Source organism: Gobius niger, assembly GCF_951799975.1.
Source record: "Gobius niger genome assembly, chromosome: 21".
Classification (NCBI taxonomy): Eukaryota; Metazoa; Chordata; class Actinopteri; order Gobiiformes; family Gobiidae; genus Gobius; species Gobius niger.
Window position 1 is genome coordinate 18,869,166 of NC_136872.1, and position 20,331 is coordinate 18,889,496.

The window sequence follows — 20,331 nt, forward strand, 5'->3', positions numbered from 1 at the left end:
AGCTTTAGTTTAAACGACATTTTCTTCCTTTCGTCTAAGTGTGGTCTCAGTGGCGACCTGTTCATTAAGATCTGTCTTGTCCTGCCTAAGCTTCAACTTCTCCTCAAACTGCTTTTTGAGGTCAACTGCCGAGCTCTTTTGAAGCTCTTCTCTTTTGTTGTCCAAAGTTCAGTGTTCTGAAAATGAAGACTTTTTGGCAGCTTCCAACACCATTTGTAATTTGTGCATGACCAAGTCGATGCCCCTGGCGTCTTCAGCTTTCTGTTGAAGCTTGCTCCCATTGAAGACCAGCTCTTTAAGATGAGCAATCTCCTCCTGCAAAGCTTTTTTCTTCTGTTCAAGGTAAACCATCAACATATGTTGAGACACAACCTCCTCTTTGCTGTTCAGAAACTCGGCATTCATTGTGTCCACGTCAGAAGACGAGGTTAGCTTCTCCTCGAGGTTAAAGCTCTCAGAGTACAGCATCTCGTCATCTACAAGAGAGTATTCGTCCCAAGGTTTAGACATTGTAGCTTGGCTCTGTGTAGTCATGTGGCGTTTTTGTTGAACTTTCAAAGGGTTAGGGTCCTTCATGTAGCTTTTTTGCTCAGACTACAACCAAAACATGCAACATTAATTATTTTAATTGATTCTGAATTTTCTAATGACCTATTTGGTGGAATTTTCTTTCATACAGGATTTCACAAGAGCTCAAAGCATCAACTGTGTGGCGAATACAGTCCAGTTCTCTAAAACTAAGAACTCAACATATTTCATGTGTCAGTGACATGCGCCTGGTCTTGGCTTTCCCTTATTAGTCAAGACACTTAAAGGTCAAAGTAGTGAAAGCCCATCCAGTCGTATAAACGCCAACATGCTCTGGGGGAACAGACTGTACTATATGACTAATCCCCCCCCTTTTCCAAATCCAGCTGCAACCCTATAGGCCAAGTCATTTTAAAAACTCATTTACTCCATCCTGTATCGACATGCTCAATTATAAGGCCCATATCTTCCTCCGGGGACAACATGCGGATCAATAAACGGCGAAAAATCCCGGGGGCTGCGTCTGTTGAATGAGAATGTGTTTGTTAAGACTCAATGAAGAACCTGATGTTGAGACAATATGAAAGAAATAACAAAATTCCCACAAGATGTTGCATTTTTTACACCTACATTTATATCAATGTTAGCAATGGGAACAACTACAGACAAAGTATTAGTTTATAGTACATACACACACAATCTTCACTTCAACATCTATTTTTTCGAGGGCTCCCTGCAGTACATCTTAGAACCGAAACCACTGCTCTGTTGCATTATTATTAGAGGTCGACCTTTATGACTGCCGGCCAATATGTTCCTCCCTATTTCACTTAAATCCATCTCATCTTCATATTGATTTAAACAGCCATTATTTTCACATTTGAGCACATCCTTTACATGTTTTTAATTAATGTCAGTACAAATATCTATATTCGTTTTGAAGAAAACTACAGCAGCTCCGTGCAGCAGGAGTGGCTCGTTGTCCTGGCCTTATGGCTGTGATTCCACCTTATTGTTTGTTGTTATAAATAAATAAATACATATATCAGCTATCGGCCAATGTAATGCCCATATCTCCGGAACGTGATAGAGACTTCCTGTTTTTTGCATTGGAAATAGCCCAGTCAGAGCCTTAAAATGAGCCCTCCCACAACATTGAGGTGAAAATCTGTCTATTTGAACAGCACGGAGGCTCTGATTGTAATTTTATATATTTTATTTTGCAGACTTTTGTTGATAACTTTGGATCTGTAAGAGACTTAACGTGTTTTCTTTTGGAATCTGCTGATTTGTGTCTTTTATAGATACAGACGGCGTCTCTGGAATACATGGTCATGTCTGAAGCAGTTGAGGGAGAAAACAATAAAGAGAAAAAAAAACCTTTCTATAATTACTCCAAAACTATTTTAACAAATGCTGAATTGTGAATGGAGTTTTCCACCCAATAAAGATACAAAAACATGGAGGAGCAAAGTAGTTCAATAGCCCATAATTACATAAATAATGGACCATGCAAACATCATGCTACATGCTAACACTAGCTACGACTTCCGGTTTTTCGCTTCTACTGAACAATCTGCTGTGAAAAAAACATTCATATGGGCCCCATTTAGACTTGGATCATCGTTGACCTTAGAAATATCTATATCGGTCGATTAGTATATATGACGAAAATGAAGCACAGACTATTGTCATTTTCACTTATAGCATTTCCTATCATTCTTATTGCATTTGCTACTTGACCATAGAAATTCTGCCTTCTACACACCCACCTCTTATGTGCATCTCTCATATCGGTATTTTATTGCATATTACAGCCAGGAAATGACCCGTAGACATTCTGGCTAGGATGCATATAAAGGCACTGTATATTTAGCCCATACGCGGCCCTAGTATTGATGTGAATTCAATTACCCTGCATGTAATAAAGTGCACATGTACCTCCCAGCGAGACGCCGTTCGCATTAGGCCTGCAGTGATGTAAAGCGGGCTGCCGTGTCCACAGTATAGCAGCGTATGGCCACCTCCTCCTCCTCCTCCTGTCTTCACGCATGGTCTCACATCTGGGCCTCTGCTGTACGTGCACGCCCATATGTCGTAGCGTGCATGTGAGCGAAGGGTGGCGCGGCTCGGGGATTGTGTAACGGCCGTCCATTGTAATCCTATGGCCTCCCTGCGATGCAAAGTGCACAGAAGTGACGTGACCCAATCGGATCAAGGATGAGCGGCTCTGGACATGACACTTTTGTTCAGATTGCACGTTTTGGACTAGTTTGCTCAAACATGGAAACATATCTGGAAACATATAAATTGCAGAATCTTCACAATATTTCCAGTCTTGTGCTTAACAATATTTTGAGTTTTTTTTCAGAGCCTCACATTCATATCCTTGTTTACATCGCTGCCTTATGTTCTTCCTTTAGCATTATCGGCTCTCACATGTCAAACTAAAAACTTTATTAACCCCATTGTGGGCTAAACAATGTTCGTGTCCCGAGAGAAGGAGATGTCGTCAATAGCCAGTCCCACTGTGGCACGGGTCGGCACTCGCTTGGCCGTAATTGCGTTAACGCAACCAAAACGAAAGCACATTTTTAACCCCAAATCCCCCACAAGCCCTCTCCCCTCATATCAACCCCTATCACCCCGTCCCAGCCGTGGAGTCTGTTTGGAGGAAAAGGCTGGATGTTTCAGGAGGTGCAAGATCTCAAAGTGCGCACAGACATGGGCACACAATGGTACACTATAGTTTGCGTTTAGAAACTCAAGACCGGGCCCATTAAGTACAATATTAAGGCCTTAACGGTCATTAAAATGGCATTAAATTGGATTTGCCATGCAATAAATGTACATTTCTTTGGAAATAATGATATTGCTGAAGTTTTTTTACTGCACAAGTTCACCAAAAACACAACATTTATGGTCAAAAACACATTCAGATGCAGTTTTGGTTGAAACTGTTCACAGGTCGCTCAAAGGTTTCCCATTGTGTCAAATTTGTTTTTAAATATTGAAAATTTCCCTTAGTCCTCCGTTTGATGAAATCTCGCATATCTTGAGATATTGAATATGTACAGATGAGTGGCATTTGGCCATTAAAATGACATTAAAAAGCATTATATTTGATCTGCTGCTTCCTGTATAAACCATGTTCTAGCTTTTTACAATGTTTTTGGTTACTAAATAAGTTAGGATTCAAAAATGTCCTCATTAAAATATCTTTGTATCTCATATTTCAACAAAATAAACCCATACATTTAAACGTGACTCTATTAATAACCAGATTTTGTTTTCTATGCTAAGACTTAATTAGCTTTGCAGTTGTCGTCAGTTTTTGAAGTTCTTATACATACATTAACACTTCAATGTGTTAAAACAACTTGCAGTTCACTGCCCATACAACTACGCCATTACCAAGCATTACGACCTCTGCATATATGATTGGATTTTTCTGCACTTTTCACATGGGATGTCACAGTCTGGAGCTGGCGGTTAAAAGGGTCATCTTTGCCCCATAGAGAACACTGACCTACAGCTTTAGAGCATTATCGCGGGGCAATGCAGGCATTAACATATGACCATATCTGACCTTGCACTGGGGTCGGATAAAAAGGGATCCACTGGAGAAAGATAAGTCGCCTGAAAAAAAAAAAAAAGAGGAACAATTGTTATTTATGGAAAGCACAGATTGACGAGACCGCGATGGCAGTTCTATAAATAGATGTGAGGAAGCTAAGTAGGAGATTAGTGCGACGAAATTGGCTGATGTGGAAGTGGAAAGACATGGAGAAACAATTTTTAGGAAGCAAAAAATTGATAGCTGCCATATTACATAAACAATAAAAACACAAATCAGTGGTGTCAAAAAAGGTATAAAAGCCCAATAAAGGGCCAAAACGAAGATAAAAGTGACACTAAATTTGCAATTAAATGACAAAAACTGAACAAAAATGCAGATGCCAGATGGAAGTCTCCGTGATTTTGAGTTATCTTGCATTTCTTACAATATGGACATTTAAAGATCATTTTGGGGGTACAGCTGTGCACAAAAGTGTACATACCCTGGCAGAATTTTAGATTTTTCTTGACTATTTTTCAAACGAAAAGAAAGATAACACAAAAAAGTGTATTTTCCCACTCTTCCCAGTTAGTGGTTGTGTAAAGCCATTTATGGTGAAACAACTGAGTTTGCTATTTTTAAATCATAATGAATAAAGAAAGTACCAAAATGACCCTGATCAAAAAATTGCAGTTTAATACTGTGTATTACCCCTTTAACATCAATGAGAGCTTGGAGTCTTTTGTGGTGGCTGTGGATGAGGCTCTTTATTTTTTCTGATGGTAAACCCATTCTTCTTGGCAAAAGCCTCCAGTTCCTGTAAGTACCTGGGCTGTCTTGCATTAACGCATGTTTGAGTTCTCCCCACAGTGGTTCAATGATATTGAAGTCAGGAGACTGAAATGGCACTAACAGGACCTTCACTTTATTCTGCTGGAGCCAGTGGCATCAGCGAAACCCCTCCATGTCTCACAGTAGGTATGGGGTCCTTTTTTGTTGTCAACAGGGCCTATGATGAAATTCTGCCAGGGTATGTAAACCTTTGAGCACGACTGTATATAGATATAATTTGTATTTTTGCAAGTGAAGATGTTATGTCGCACATTCACGCCTAAACTGGAACTTGAAACAAATGATCAAGTTGCACTTCAGTTTAACAGGGTTTCGGAGCATTAGAAGTCATTAAATGAATTGTGCTAGTCATTAAAAAGCATTGAATTGTAGTCATTTTGTCTAATTCTCTTTCCTCTGTTTGATGATATGTTTGCAAGAAATGAAAAATGCACCGATTCCTTCTGTATTTGAGGCATTAAATGTGACCTTGTGTGAAAACTTGTCCTCTGCATCCGACCCATTCTTCAGCCTGGTTAACTGGGAAACCTGTCCTTGGCAGCGCTCGGGGACCCGTTTGCAGATCCCGAGCTCACTTTATAGTCTTGGGTCCCCAGTTGGGAGGGCTAGCCTTCAGTGCAGGTTGTGTAATCGGACAAAGTGAGTCATCCAGAGGAAACCGTCCCAGATACGGGGGAGAACACGCACATTTCCACACAGCTCAACCTATCGCACATTATCAGGAGATGGGTCCAAGGGCGCTGCTACCCACTGCTCCAGACAGGTTGTCCCAGTAGGGTGACCACCTGTCCCTCTTTTGGTCGTACTGCACAGCCCTGTGGGCCAAGAAAATCCATCACTTACACAAAACGCCTTCATTGAATGCGACATATTTGAGCAAACCATTTTAGAAGCTTTTCTGTTGTTGTTACAGTTCTGAACTCTCCATTTATATAACAGAGTTTTACAAGTGTCACCGACGCATCTGCTATTTTTGTTAAGTAAAAATAGCCCACAGAGTAAAACGAGTTGGAGAGCCTTGTCCTATTGGATGGATGGAGCCTCCCTCAAAACATTGGAGCTTCCCCAACCTAAGAAACTTTTAAAACTGCCCTTAAAGGAACAGGCCACCGTTTTTTCCATACTGATATGTTCTTACCTGAGCTTAGACAAGTTGATACGCACCTGTCTGGTCTTTGTGCCCGTGGAAGAGCGTGGTAGCTTCTCACTTCACCCCCGTTTGGAGCCATAGGAATATGCTGGGAGAGGCCAAATGCTAACAACATCTATGGTCTTTTTGCGTGACTGAGCACACACACAAAGACCAGACAGGTACGCATCAATTCATCTAAGCTCAGGCAAGAACATATCAGTATGCAAAAACGGTGGCCTGTTCCTTTAAAACACATCTGTGTTGGTGTTTGATTCAAGTTGAGCTGCCTTTTTACTTTATATCGTGTCTTTTTTTTACTCGACTGTATCGTGTTCATATTGTCTCTTTGCTTATACTTGTATGTGAAGCACTTCTGGGCACGTTGTTGTAAATGTGCCACACAAATAAAGTTGACGTCGACGTGTTTGGGTTTGTTTTGGGTGAAAAAAGGCCAGATGGACTCACCGAGTTTGATATTTGCTGCACGCCTGTCCGCCCATGTTCCACGCCATCGGCCCCATTTTCCTTCTCCTGTTTGAGGTGCTCACCTTATGCCCCGGCTTGCTTTGACGGATGGGTCAAATACAGAAGACAAAAAGCAAGAAAAGTGTAACTTCACCTTCATTACTGACACTTCTCTCCAGTGCAGGAAGGAACAGACTATAGTTGGCTTAACATGTGGAGGAGCAACTTCATCCTTAACTTTATGTATGTGTTCTGTCTATTCCCTCTATGGCGAGCTCGATGTACTACAAAATGGCACACAGTCGCAGCCCTTGTGACATTCAAGTTACCACCGCGGGGGTACCACTCTGGTACAGTCACGCAATAAGTAGGTTACAGCGCGTGGATACACATGACACATCCGACTATAGATCTTCAATCGCCTCCTCCTCCATCGCCGCCTTATAGGAGCTGAATCACGCACACACGCACATGCACGAGCCCACCGCGATGATGATGATGACGGGGGACCGAGCGAGAGAGCGAGCGAGCAGCGAGCGGCGAAGGCTTCTCTGACGTCAGGCGAGGAGAACAACCCGCTGGACCAATCGCGAGACGAGTGCGCGCAGGAGCCCGGACCGTGCTGCCGACACAAGCTAATAACCATGCCAACCGAGGGCTAGAGCGCACCTTCGCCCGAACTATCTGCCTCTCTCACAACCGGCGTGGAGGAACAAGAAAAAAAAACAGGGAAGGTATACGGACACCCCGCGCCGTGGAGGATCGGGACGCGTAACACGGAGACTGGATTTGGAGACCGAACAAGGAGACGCTCGCTTCAGGGGAGGCGGGGGACAGCACACACCGGCGCGGGTAATGCCCCCTTTTTTTCTCCCCCCCTCTCTCTCTCTCTTCCCCTTCCTCAGCAGAAACCATGCACTTCTTCTTTATCTTCTTCTTCTCCGCATAGCCATTCAGGCACTTTTTAGTTTAGCCAGGACTTATTGTATCGTTGCGTTCTGATGGGGTTGGAAAAATAACCCCAACAACATCGGGGATCTTCGGAGGTGTTCGGGAAAGCCGGGTTCGGGGGGGGGGGGGGGGGGGGGGGGGGGAATACTCAAGTACGTGCCTACTGCAGCATGATGGGACGTGGAGGGTCTCTCTCTCTCTCTCTCTCTCCCTCTTTTGGCGCTCAGTGATGGTGACCTTCCCGCGTGTAGTCATTGACGGCGTGCGTGCGTAAAAGGAAAGCTAATTCTGCCAAAAAAAAAAAAAAAAGAACAGAGACGTAGAGGCTCAAAGGAGGATAGATTTGCGGATTGGCACGAGGGAAATCGGGATTGCGGTGCGCTGGGATGCTGGTTAAGATTAAGTCATACAAAAAAAAGATCGGGATTTGGGGGGGGAAGGAAAAGCAACGTGCGCGAAGATGCAACATAAAGAGGCACGGATCCAGAAGGAAGGAGGAGGAGGAGGAGGAGGATGAGGAGGAGGGGGGAGGGTGGTGCGACTGTTTTTATGAATGAACATCGCTGAGCTAAAATTAGCTTCGTGTCCGTTTTTTTTTCCCCTCCTCCGTCCGTGCATCCAGCATATGTTGAATGAAAAGTGCACAAGCAAAAAAACAAAACAAAAAAAAACAGCGCGCACAAGTCTGCACCACCAGCACGCGCCGCTGCCCCAGGACGTCATGCACCATTTTTAGAGACGTACCTAAAAATAGAAATCTTTTTTTTTTTTTTTTGACTGTTTGGATACAGGAGCAGGTCTCGTGCGCGCCGCTTCGTTTCGGTAAGCCTTTTTTTCTTTTCTTTTTTTCTTCTCTTCTCTCTCTTGATGGAAGGGATCCGCGTCTCGTTGTCCACACACCTGCCATAGGGGGTGATGGTTCGTCAGTGGGACGGACGGTGACGCGCTGAGACTAGGGGTCAAGTCGATGTCCGCTTGAGTGGACGTCTGGGTAAAGAGGGAACGGCTCACACGGGGCTCGAGTTAACGCCTGTGTCCATTTCCCTCACGTCTGTTCCCGCCTTTTTTGTTTTGTTTCCCCGTTTAGCCTGAACAATCTCCATTTTGATGCTCCAAACTCTTCCACCGACTTGTGTACTTGCAAGTGTTGTTATTGCTGCGAAGACTCTGAGAGGGGCTGCGCTCTCTATCACGTGTGCTTTGTTTTTGCGCTTGATCAACAACAAATCTGCAGACACATCACAGCCATGGCTTTTACGTGCCAGTTTTTCATGGTATTGTATTGAGATATTGCCAGAATCAAAGTGATTTACAGTCAAGCCTCATATTATGTTCCCTCGTTCCACACCGGTCTTTTTGCTCCTCATTAACATCTCCACTCTTTATTAGATCGGTGAATTCCTTAAATCACCATCGTAACCCTTTTGTCTGTCAGTTTCGCCAATACATTCATCATCTGGACAGTGTGTTGCCTTCTCTGCAACATATCCATTGTTCTTTCGTCTTTGAGTACGTTCCCAGTACTTACACGAGCAGCCACGATGATGGAACAAGGTTTTTGTACAGGTACGAACAGTATGTGTCTACGTTTCACTATTGTATGAGAAGAGACTCCGGCTCGGGAGACCAATCTTTGTTAGTCGTCCCAAGGTCTCAAAGGAAACTGAGAGGCGATCGTGCCTTTTCAGTTGCAGGCCCGTCATTGTGGAATGCACTGCCCTCGCACCTTAGACAGGCCGAGTCACTTTCTGTCTTTAAGTCGGCTCTTAAAACTTATCTGTTCACTGTAGCTTTTACTTGAGTTAAGAATCTTTTGTATTTTTATCTTTTTTGCCTGTATTCCTTGTATTCTTTTACCTATGTGCTCTTAATTTTACTGTGACCTTTTGCTGTTGTGTTCTGTTTTTAAAGTGCATTATAAATAAAGTTGGATTGGATTGGAAGAGAACACTAAATTCAAAGCTTGTCAGGAGGCGATACCAAGAGTTTACAGTTACTTTATTGAGCACTGGGGATTCCTAGTGGTTCCTTGTGGGGATGAACTGTAGAGAAATCCTAAAATCCATGCTTTTTCAAGGCAAGTTCGTTCAAAAGGTAACTCAAAGTGCCGCACTGAAGAAGGATGTGTTAAAAGTAGGCTATATTTAAATCAATTATCACTTTTTGCACGACTGACAGAGCATGACGTTCGTGCTACGTAGAAAAGCAAGAAAATCAATCAACACAAATAACCAATAGAAGATCGAATTGAAAGTGTCGAGAGCAGAAAAGCTACATGCAGTTGTTACATGATGAGCCTGGATCCTCACAGATTCATCCAGAGCTCCACGAACCACTACGTTCAAAAGCCTCTCGCAAACTTGAAAGATCTTTTGTGCTGACTTGATTGTCGCGGCTATTTCTAGAGTGTTCCTCCAACCTTTCACCTTTTACAGTGCTACACACTCTCTCTCTCTCTCTCTCTCTTTTCGTCGTAGCCTGTATCCTCTTACCTCAAATTTGTCACATCCGCTGTTTACTCTTGATGTCTCCCTTTCCCATTTGTTTCCCCTTCTCAGCTTTCCTTTGTTACAAATCTCCGTCACAAGTCGACTTCTCACAATTTCTTCTTACTCATATCCTCCTCCACTTTGCACTCTTTTCCTGCGGGCAACTTGCTTTAGGTGCAAGAGAGATGGTGACTCAGAGTAAAACGGGGAAGTTGCTGCTGCTGACAAGAACTGATCGGAAGAGTTGATCGGATTGACAATTAAAGGGCTCGGATCAACGACAAATGTTGTTGAGTCGATCAAAGTGGACTATGTTGTTTGATTTATGGGAGCAATTCATCAGAGAAAAATGGTGCCGGTACTTTAGTTTCCGTGCACGATGGAAGAGATTACCACATGTGTCTAAAGGCTCTCAGTCATCCAAGTTTCTCCTGTGGTAGACAATCAATTCCTACTCGGCATCCGGCATAAAGAAATCCTGACAAACTGGTTCTTTGTCACTACTACTGCGCCTAAAACCCCAAAACATTGCACCGAATATGTGGAAAAGTTCACCTTTAGACATGTTATTCATAATTTAGTTCCATTGTAGCGTTGTTTTGGTGCCAAAGCTTCTTGTTTTGACGTAAATTGGAACATACTGTGTTGAAATGGTGAAAATATTGTTGGGGACAGTTATCAAATGTCACAATTGTTTCTCACGTCGTCTGGCATTACTGCTGCGTCTGATTGTAAACCCTTTTAAGCAATCGTGGAACAAACGTGACAAATTGAGATGTGTGGGAAGGTTTGAGGAAAGGAAAGACTGGAGCTTCGTCTTTCTTACCGTTTGAGAAGGACACAGGTACAGGAGCTTCTAAGTGTAAGGTAAACGGTAGCGTTCCATAATGGCTAATGTGATGCTGTTGTGTCTTGCAGCTATGATTCTCTCCCTGGCCGCCGCGGTGGCCCTGAGCGGCGGTACGAACTCCTCCGGCCTGGAACCCTTTGACTCCTCGACGTCATGGGGCGTTTCCGAGGACCCCTCCAACTCCTCAGCCGAGCCCATGGTCCGGACGATGACCCCCGAAATGCAACCGGACACCTCCTCTGTGCCCGTCCAGGAGGTCAGCCCGTGGGACATCGCGCTCTGCATCACCGGGACGCTGATCTCCTGTGAGAACGCGTTGGTGATCGCGGTGCTGTTCTACACGCCCACTCTCCGCGCTCCGATGTTCATCCTGATCGGGTCGCTGGCGGTGGCGGACTTGCTCGCCGGGCTCGGGCTCATCTTGAACTTTGTCTTTACCTACCTGGTGGACAGTTCGGTGGAGTTCGTGACGCTGCTGTCGGTGGGACTGCTCATATCGGCGTTTTCGGCGTCCGTGCTCAACATACTCGCCATCACGGTGGACCGCTACCTGTCGCTGTACAACGCTCTGACCTACCACACGGAGAGGACGGTGACCTATACCTACGTGATGGTCGTCTTCATCTGGCTTTCGTGCCTGACGCTGGGCCTCCTCCCGGCGCTCGGCTGGAACTGTCTGAGGGACGAGACCGCGTGCAGCATTTGCCGGCCGGTCACCAAGGTCAACGCCGTGGCCCTCGCCGTCACCTTTCTCCTGGTCTTCGCCATGATGATGCAGCTCTACCTGCAAATCTGCAAAATCGCCTTCCGTCACGCGCAGCAGATCGCCGTGCAGCACCAATTCGTGGCCATCTCCACCACGAAAGGGGTCTCCACTCTGTCGGCCATCTTGTGTGCCTTCGGGGCTTGCTGGCTGCCGTTCGCCATGTACTCCATTGTAGCCGATTCGACCTACCCTGTAATATACACCTACGCCACCGTGCTGCCCGCGACTTGCTGCTCCGTCATCAACCCGATCATCTATGCTTTCCGAAACCCCGATATCCAGAAGTCGCTTTGGATGGCGTGCTGCGGTTGCGTCCCATCGGGCCTGTCACTGAGACCGAGGACTTCCAGCGATGTGTAGCAAAAAGGTTAATCCATCCGAAGCTTCGACCAGATGTTTTTTCGATGCCGAGCCAAGGTTTTTGCGAAGAAGGATTTGGCTGCGGACAGTCCTCTACACAGAGCTTGTCGGAGGAGCTAACGGCTAAACGCAAAACGCTCGGCCGGCCAAAGGAAACCCAGTGGACAAAAGACGGAAAGAGGTTACGATGCGCTGTTTTGGGGAAGACGAAACCAACTGCAAAACGTGGGTAGAAGATTGTCAAGGTTGGTTGAATAAGTGATGTGATGAGGGATGGGGAGGTTTATGGCTGGGGGGTGTTAAGCGAGGTGACTTTACCAGCCGACCTCCGGTAGGGCGCAAGAGGAGTGTCCTACTTCTCACAGAGTAGCATTCATTAGGAGGGCGGGGCTTTTGTTTGGAAGGTACGTCCTACATTTCCATAGTAGGACCACGACTTGGGAGTACGGTTATGCAATCAGACGGCGACAAACACGTTTCAAAAGAGTGTTTGAAGTATGAATGGTTGATAATACAATGAGCTAAATATACACAACAAATGACCTTGAATATTCCCATGAGCTATCTCTCAATGAGCTAACTCTTTGCTGTCTTCTCTGGATAGGAGAAAAGCTAATGTAGCTTGCACGGACCAATTCGCGAAGACCAGTATCGCTGTGTAGTGTTTAAAAATGGCTTCAGTTTCTATATTGACGACCACCTCATGCACACAAGGGACCATGTAAGAAAAACGAAACGAATATAAGGCTAAGGCTTCAGCAGAGCATTAAAGGTCATTAACTAAATTGTGCCAAAATTAAGCCATTAAATGTCATTAAAACTGGCATTAAATCAAGATTTCTTGGGGGGGAAAAAAACCTTGTTAGGCTATTTTTACTGTAATTGGTCAAAATTACTAACAACATGGTCTGGCGGCAGTTTTCTCTGAAATTGTATCCAATTTTTTGCTCAAAAGTTCACCTCATTCAAGTTTCCCTCAATCCTAATGTCTTCAAATCTTACTAAAAGAAATATGTGCAGATTTTGGCAGAATACAATTATATTAAAAACCATTACATTTGACTTGCTGCCACCCTTATACACCCTGAATGGTGCCTTTACTTTTTATTAGTAGAAAAGTAGCCATTGAGAGGGAAAAAAAAGATACAAAGACAAATACTCAGGCATGCATTAAGTATCTAAATCTCAAGAATGTCCCTATAGAAATTGCCTTGTACTGCAGGCCTATCTGTTCCCATAGCCCTCGGTGCACTGTAGAGGGCCGCGCTCAAACCTAGAGTGAGACGGATTTCCATATTGAGGCTGTGGTGTGAGGCGTCTTTCGAGTGAAGAAAATCAAACGCGCTCCCGGTCTGAGCCAGCTGCTCTGTGTGTCGGCTCAAAAAGAGGGGGAAGAGAGAGAGAGAGAGAGAGAGAGAGAGAGAGAGGCAGGGAGGGAGGGGAGGGAGGGAGAGATGATTTCAGCACCAAGGACAGCGCCACTGCAGAGCCAAGCTGCCCAGGGAACGCTCCTCTCGCAAAACTAGGCTGCGCTGTTCTCTTCACTGTCTTAATGGAGAGAGAGAGAGAGAGAGAGGCATATTTTTAACCAGAGCTCGTCTAGAGTTCATTTTAAACCATGTCACACTAGATTGCATACATTATTGGCATTTCACAATATTATACAAAGCAGTGCAGCGTTAGGAAAGAGACTCAGTGAAACAGAACAAGTCGTTGGCAGCATCACACAAGCCATTTGGAGCCTTTTCCACAAGATAGCATGAGATGATCTCCTATTGCTACTGTACAATAGATACGTTGCAGTTTTAGGTGCATCATCAGTGAAGTTGAGAGGACTCATTGCACAGTTAATTACGACACATTTATTATAGTCTTTCCAGGTTGCCAAAATGGTCTTGAACGCCGTGAAGCAGGAAGACACCTATCAAGTTGCTAGTGCCTTAAAAGCTCCATACAATGGCGTACCTCTTCTACGGTCTACATGGAAATCAAAGCTTCCAAACATAGATTGTGGTGGCGAAAATCTATCAAAGTCTCAAGGCGAAACTAGCCTGGAGGATGTAAGCCGGATGCACCGTGAAGTGGGTCAGCTAATTTAAACACGCTCAGAGGCATTTTACGCAAATCCATAGAAACCGCCTTTCCTCCTCGGTGTGAGAATAAGACAGTAACATCGCACCCCACCCCCCCCACCCCCCCCTGGTGCCGGGAGCACAAATTATGCATGAGACAAACGCAGCGTCCATCCCGGGGAGCCTGCTCTGGACAAGGCCAGAACAGAGGCGAGGTGATGCCCCTACTAACGACAATGGGGACCCGGTCAGTGCATACAGATACCAGAGTCAGGGTAAATGCATCTGTATAGTTTATTATAGATGTCACAAGGAGATGTTTAAGATGTAAACAAACTAGACTTAAATGTAGTAGGTACAGTACTTTTTGGTTGCAGTGTTTAATCTATTGGATCAGGCAGTTCTGCAGTTGTGGCTCTTTGACTATCAATCCGTGTTTCAGCCTCATTTAGTCCTGGTTTAATATTGGTTTAACAAATTTGGATCCAAAATATAGCCAACAACTCTATTAAATGGCCTAAATGGAACGACACGTGATATTATTCAGAATAGGGCTGTACATTTTTGGAAAACACAAAAAAATAATAATCGGTTTATCACCAACTAATCGATTATTTAAAGCAGTACTAAGTAACGTGTTTACCTTAATAAATCCTTTCCGTAGTCCCTCTGGGGGGGGGGGGGGGGGGGGGGGTGTCTTTCATCTCCCCCGGTGTCTCTGGCCAGAAAACAACAATTGCAACTTGACTGCCATCGGACCGGAGTCACCAATACACACTAATGGAATCACGAAGAAGAAGAAGCTAACATGCTAACTGCGGGCTAGCGCAACTTAAACAGTATTTACAGCCAAGTTTGAGTGAAAAAAAATATTTCCATTGTGTAATTGGATGTACAATATCCCTCTGTCCCTCTGCCTTTTCTGTCAATGTAGTATTTACTCTCACGGACAATTAATGAGTTAAAAATATAGCCTCTAGGGGCAAGAGTTACTTAGTTAAAGCAGTACTAAGTAATAGCTGACAACAGTTTTAGCAATAGTGACATCACAACAGTCTCAAGAGCCCATGGTTTAAAATGGAGGTGGAGGGCAACTGAAAATTCTTGGGTGGTAACTATGGTAATTGTCAAAATGCAGATTTCTAGTCTTAGTTTATTGCAAATTTCTCTGTTATTCCTGGTCCAATTCACATGAAACAAAAACTGTACCAAAGTTCAAAGTCATCTCTTCCAGCTCATATAAAATATGGTCTAATTATTTCCTTATAAAAGGCGTCCAATATTCAAAAACATGAGCGTAGAAAGGACTTTCAGCCAAAGAATAACGTGGCAGGTTTGTGAATCCAATCACTGTCACTGAGTAGGGAAAAACATTTGGACACTTTAGAAATCTCTTTCAAAAACTGTTTTTCTCCCATAGAGTCGTATTGGCAGCTGCCCTCCAACTGAAAAAAAATTCAAGAACATGAACACAACCTATTGATTAATCGTTTTCTGGTAAACACAAGGCTCAATTAGAACAAAAACAACTAAAGTTTGGGGATGTAGTGTTTTGTACATTGTAAATTTCTTAAATATCTGTCTGTGTCTCAACCAATCAGAGAACAGAATTAGCACCTCCTGCAAACATTCACTTCACCCCATCAACACCCTTTGCTTTGAGATGTAAAAAAAGTTTGAAAAAGTACAATTTCCATACACCTTAACACAGCCAAGCGATTAATCAATACATCGTAAACATATTATGTAGATTAATGCTTAATGATGATTAATGATTGCCAATCGCGACATTCAAAGTCCAATTTAGTTTCAGTGCGATTATTCTTGTAACCTCTGAATAAATCGCGCCATGTTCTCTCTGTGATCCCAACACTGACATTCGACATTATCAACCTATACCTGAGCGCTTTCCCACAGCCGCATAATACCATTTAGACCGCATTGCTCTAAATTTAGAGACAGCGCGCTAACTCCATCGCCGCCATTGATTATCCATTAGCCGGCGCTGAGCGAGATCCATACGCAATAGGTCATTTTTCATGTAGACGGCCGGCGCTACAGTGTACGCGCTGTTCCCTCCCTGGTTTGTTTTACTCAGAGCATACACGACCGTATGTACGCTGTAGCATGGGCCAAAGCGGGGAAACGGGGGCCAGACGGGGAAACGTAGAACAGAAGCGAAATGCAGAGAAATCGATGACAGAGATGACAGGTATTGGCTTCATATGGGCTTTGTCCATACTAATGCGTTTTCAATGCTTCCCGAGGCCATGGCACTCTTTGATTATATAAGCTGACATGACATGAAAACAATCAATCGGATGGATAACCTTTCTTGAGTAATTAAAGCGGACAATCTGCACCTCAACATTAATATTTCACATTTTGCAATTTTATGGGAAGCAGACTAAATGAGTTTACTGCACATGTAGGGAAGTTTATGGGCTTCAAAAATGCAGAGGGTCCAGGAAATCCAGATGAGCGCACTTCAGAAGAAGAAACAACTCAATTAAAGAGGGTTACTCAAACCTGGGCTTAAAAAACATAACGATTTTTCTTATATCCTGCCGTTCAAAAGTCTGGGGTCAAATGTCTTCCAATTTGAAAGAAACGAGGCCCTCAGTCTAATTTTTGGTGGGCCTCAGACTCCTTGTTGACTTGGCACACCTCTCCAGAGACTTTTTACTGTAAGTTTCATTATTCCACACAATTGCAACCACAAAGACCGGCATTTTATTGTGAGACAGAGGTAGCATTAAGGTCCCAATCCCAAATGTACCCAGGTGAAAGTACCACTGCACTGACCACTGATCTTTGCTCCTCCACACTGCATAGACCTCGATATGTGGCCACGGATGGAAAAAGACAGCCCTGGTCTTGACATTGTTAATGTGTCAAGCTGGAAATTGGTGATTTTTAATGAAATACATATCTTGGTGTAAAGAGCAACCATCACTCCAGTGTCTAATGGTACCTAGTGTTAAAGACAAACTAATGATTAGAAAACACTTGCACAGTTGCTGAAAACTGTTGATTAGAGAAGCTATAACTGGCCTTCCTTTAAGCTAGTTGTGTCCCTTGAGCATCAACATTTGTGAGTTCGATTATACTCTCAAAATAGCCAGAAAAAGGGAACTTACCATCATGTTCTGAAAAATGAAGGCTATTCCATATGAGATTTGACCCCAAACTCTTGAACGATAGAGTAAGTAGCTCCGCAGCAAACATTGGCAGTGATTGGTAGAAGTAGTAGTAGTAGTAGTAGTATCAAACATATAGTTGACTTTCAATCGGGGAATTCTTGAAAGCGATATCGAACGGGAAACAGTTCTTTGAAAAATGCATTGTAATTGAGATTTGATCCTCAGAGCATCCGTGATATATACGGCCAGTCTGTGGGACGCAACGTCATCGTTTCTCAAACATCAGAATACTGTTTCCGATCAATAACCGGGACGAAATAAGACAGTATAGCGTGGACATGAATGTAAATGAGACCAGGAGAAAAACAATTTTATGACAATTAAAGCCAATACGAAGGGGAAAAGTGACTCAGGGCGTTAGATTAAAATGTTATATAGTTTAAGTTCACTGCAGTCCAGATTAATTGGAAACCTAAAGAGATTCTTGGATATAAGAGTTGTAGCTTTCTTAAATCAAGATTAACAATATCAAATTCACATTCAAACTGACTTTCCATTCCAAAATAAAGTGCCTTCAAATCAGGTCCAAGCTAGATCTAAAACAAAATCAAAACCTCTCCCAAACCAGGACTAACCCAAGCTATGGGCTACGACATACCTAGGCATGCATTACTATCGTGTACTATATTCCTATTCTGTGCTGCCTCCACAACGTCCCGCCCGGGAAGCTCATAGTGCAGCTCTGCCCCGGGGCTCCCTCACTTCGGCTGGGGTTAATGAGAAGAGGGGTGACACGGCGTGAAATAGAAACGCCAAAACCGAGCCCAACCTTAGGTCAAATCCGACTCGTGGGATGGATTCGCTCCCCCACCTCCACCACTTCCGCCACCACCGCAAAGGGCGTCATGTAAAGTCGAGTCGCCGCTAATGCTAATAGTGTTGTTATAATAATGACACCTAATGTACAGGGGGGATGTAAGCGGGAGAGGATGAGCGGTAGCGGGGCTAATAAACTGCCAGGGCTCGCAATCTGCATTTAAATGATCAGCCGCGTGTCAAAGTCAATCCCTGTGAGGCCCGTGCCGAAATGAGAAGCGTAGCCCAGGAATAGTATCTCCAGCTTTGGGTAATAGCTGCATAAATAGTGTTCACAACATGCAATTCAGCCACAGTATCGGATTGAGTTAATGCTTTCTGCAGACTCCGAGCACTAAAAAGACAGACGATGTACACGGCCTGACCCAATAATAAAGCCGCCACCTGGGTTCAACATCATTTGTGATCTGGGGTCTCTTTAGTCGGTCGGATCTAGGTTACACTATCTGCCCGAAGAAAGAGATCAGCTGACTTGACCAGGTCATTCCATCAATGGGTTTCTTCTTCCCTGAAGTCACAAGCATAGTCCAAGATGATAATCCATCCGGCTCACATTGTGAAAGAGAGGTTCAGTTAGACATTATTTTCACTCATGGATTGGCCGCCATAGAGTTCAGATCTTAACCCCATTGAGAGTCTTGGAGATGTGACGGAGAAGGCTTTGCACCGTGGTCACACTCCCCCATCATCAATGCAAGATCCTGGTGAACACTCGATCTTTTGGCGTTGCAGAAGCTTATTGAAACAAGTGACAGTCAGCTCTAAACAGTGGAAATCTCTATCTTATCTTCAAAGTGCTTGATTTTGAGTAGGTTTGGACTTTTTTTTTTCATCACCAATGGAACAAGGATGATTTATCTTGCCTTTGACTTTTTTTTGTCTCATTCCAAGGGTTTTTGTTTTCTGTTATTTTAAAGGGACAGAGTTTAAAAATGTTAAAATTAAGTATTTTCCCCCGCCCTACATGTTTCAACAATGTCCTAAAGTGTTGAAGGAGCCCAAACATGCTCACTACAACTGCCTCTAAAATCCTGCACTGTCACTCAAAAAGGTGTTAATACGGGTCCGAAGTGCCGTCATGCACAAGCTTAATATAGAAGGTGCAGTTACACGTATGACCTGAGGTTGCAGTAGTGAGTATGAAATGGCTAACTTGCATCTAGCCCCTTTAAGCGAATTAAAGCTTGTTCCATTGGCAATCTTAAGACAGTTCAAACTTGCTCAAAATCAGCATTATCTTAATTCAGGCACATTTCAAGCCATTTATCAAAGATAAGATGGCATTTTTTTCTCCCACTGAAGGCGGTCCAACGAAATATTAGAGCGGGTGACCTTTAATGACGGCTTTTCTTTGGTCAGGCAGTGCATAAAAGAGACAGTCTGGATACTGCAGACCTCAAGAAATCGCATTGCCAACAAGCATACAGCGGAAAAAAAAGAGTTTTCCCTTAATATTATGTATTTCTCAAAGGGTGTGCAACAAGGCAAAAGCATCTGTAAATTTGAGTCCTGAAGTGTATGTAGATTAGGATAGGGCTGGCGAGCCACTGGATGGAAACCTTTTATCTTACATAATGCAGTCATCCACCAAGGCCTTATGAATTTCCCCTCTGTAATGTGCAATGTGCTTCTACTTCCTCCCCCTTGGCCACTTACAGCATTGTGTTGACCAAACAAAATCCAGGCAGAAGTTTCACAATTGGAAACGTCATCTCTTTGTCGAACAGTTGAGAATACAGACGTCTTTGGTCCCTGTAAAGCCTGCAGGTTGGCGTGTTTGATGTGCTTGGATAGCTTTCACTGCTGAGAGAGGGGCAGCGTGACTAAGCCATCGGCATGCAGCTCCCGTCCACAGCGTAGGAGGTGTGTCGGCTCGGCAAAAACAGTCCGCAGCCAGCTCAAAAGTATGAGAATAGAAGCCGCTCACTAAAGCGCATACTGGTCGCTTTCTCTTCCAAATTCAGCTCTTTTGAACCAAATAACAGACGTTGACAGCAAAGAAACTACAAAAATGGCGCAAACGTTGAAGCAGGTAGTTTTGTTTTTTTTCTACAAGTGTACATTTGGAGCGTTTTTCTACTATGGGGAAGCAGCAGCAGCAAACAATCAGTGTTGGCTAAATGCAGAATCTTGTGTGTCTCTTTTGTTGTTTTTTTGGCCTTATATTGGAACAAGAACTCCTTCGCAATAATTGTATTTTCGCTGTGTACAAAAGCCACAATTGGAGAAAGAGAGAGGATGGCAGAGGTTAGCCGGGGTTGGTAGCAATAGCACATTTACAATTGAAG

At 43.9% G+C, this 20,331-nt stretch overlaps 1 protein-coding gene and 1 long non-coding RNA gene across 2 annotated transcripts in view; both read left to right on the forward strand.

The window, feature by feature from the left end:
• Positions 1-20,331, forward strand: part of LOC306980571 — a 174,892-nt gene that overhangs the window by 74,419 nt on the left and 80,142 nt on the right. The gene's annotated exons all lie outside the window — the stretch shown is intronic.
• On the forward strand, positions 7,101-12,640 carry gpr185b (G protein-coupled receptor 185 b). The gene is made up of 2 exons (XM_079580684.1): positions 7,101-7,388; positions 10,895-12,640. Exon 2 carries the CDS (start codon positions 10,897-10,899, stop codon positions 11,950-11,952), a length of 1,056 nt encoding a protein of 351 aa, XP_079436810.1. The 5' UTR covers positions 7,101-7,388; positions 10,895-10,896; the 3' UTR covers positions 11,953-12,640.

What these genes read in the sequence shown, in the direction of transcription:
- gpr185b (XM_079580684.1), top strand. Translation starts at nt 10,897, where the DNA reads ATGATTCTCTCCCTGGCCGCCGCGGTGGCCCTGAGCGGCGGTACGAAC.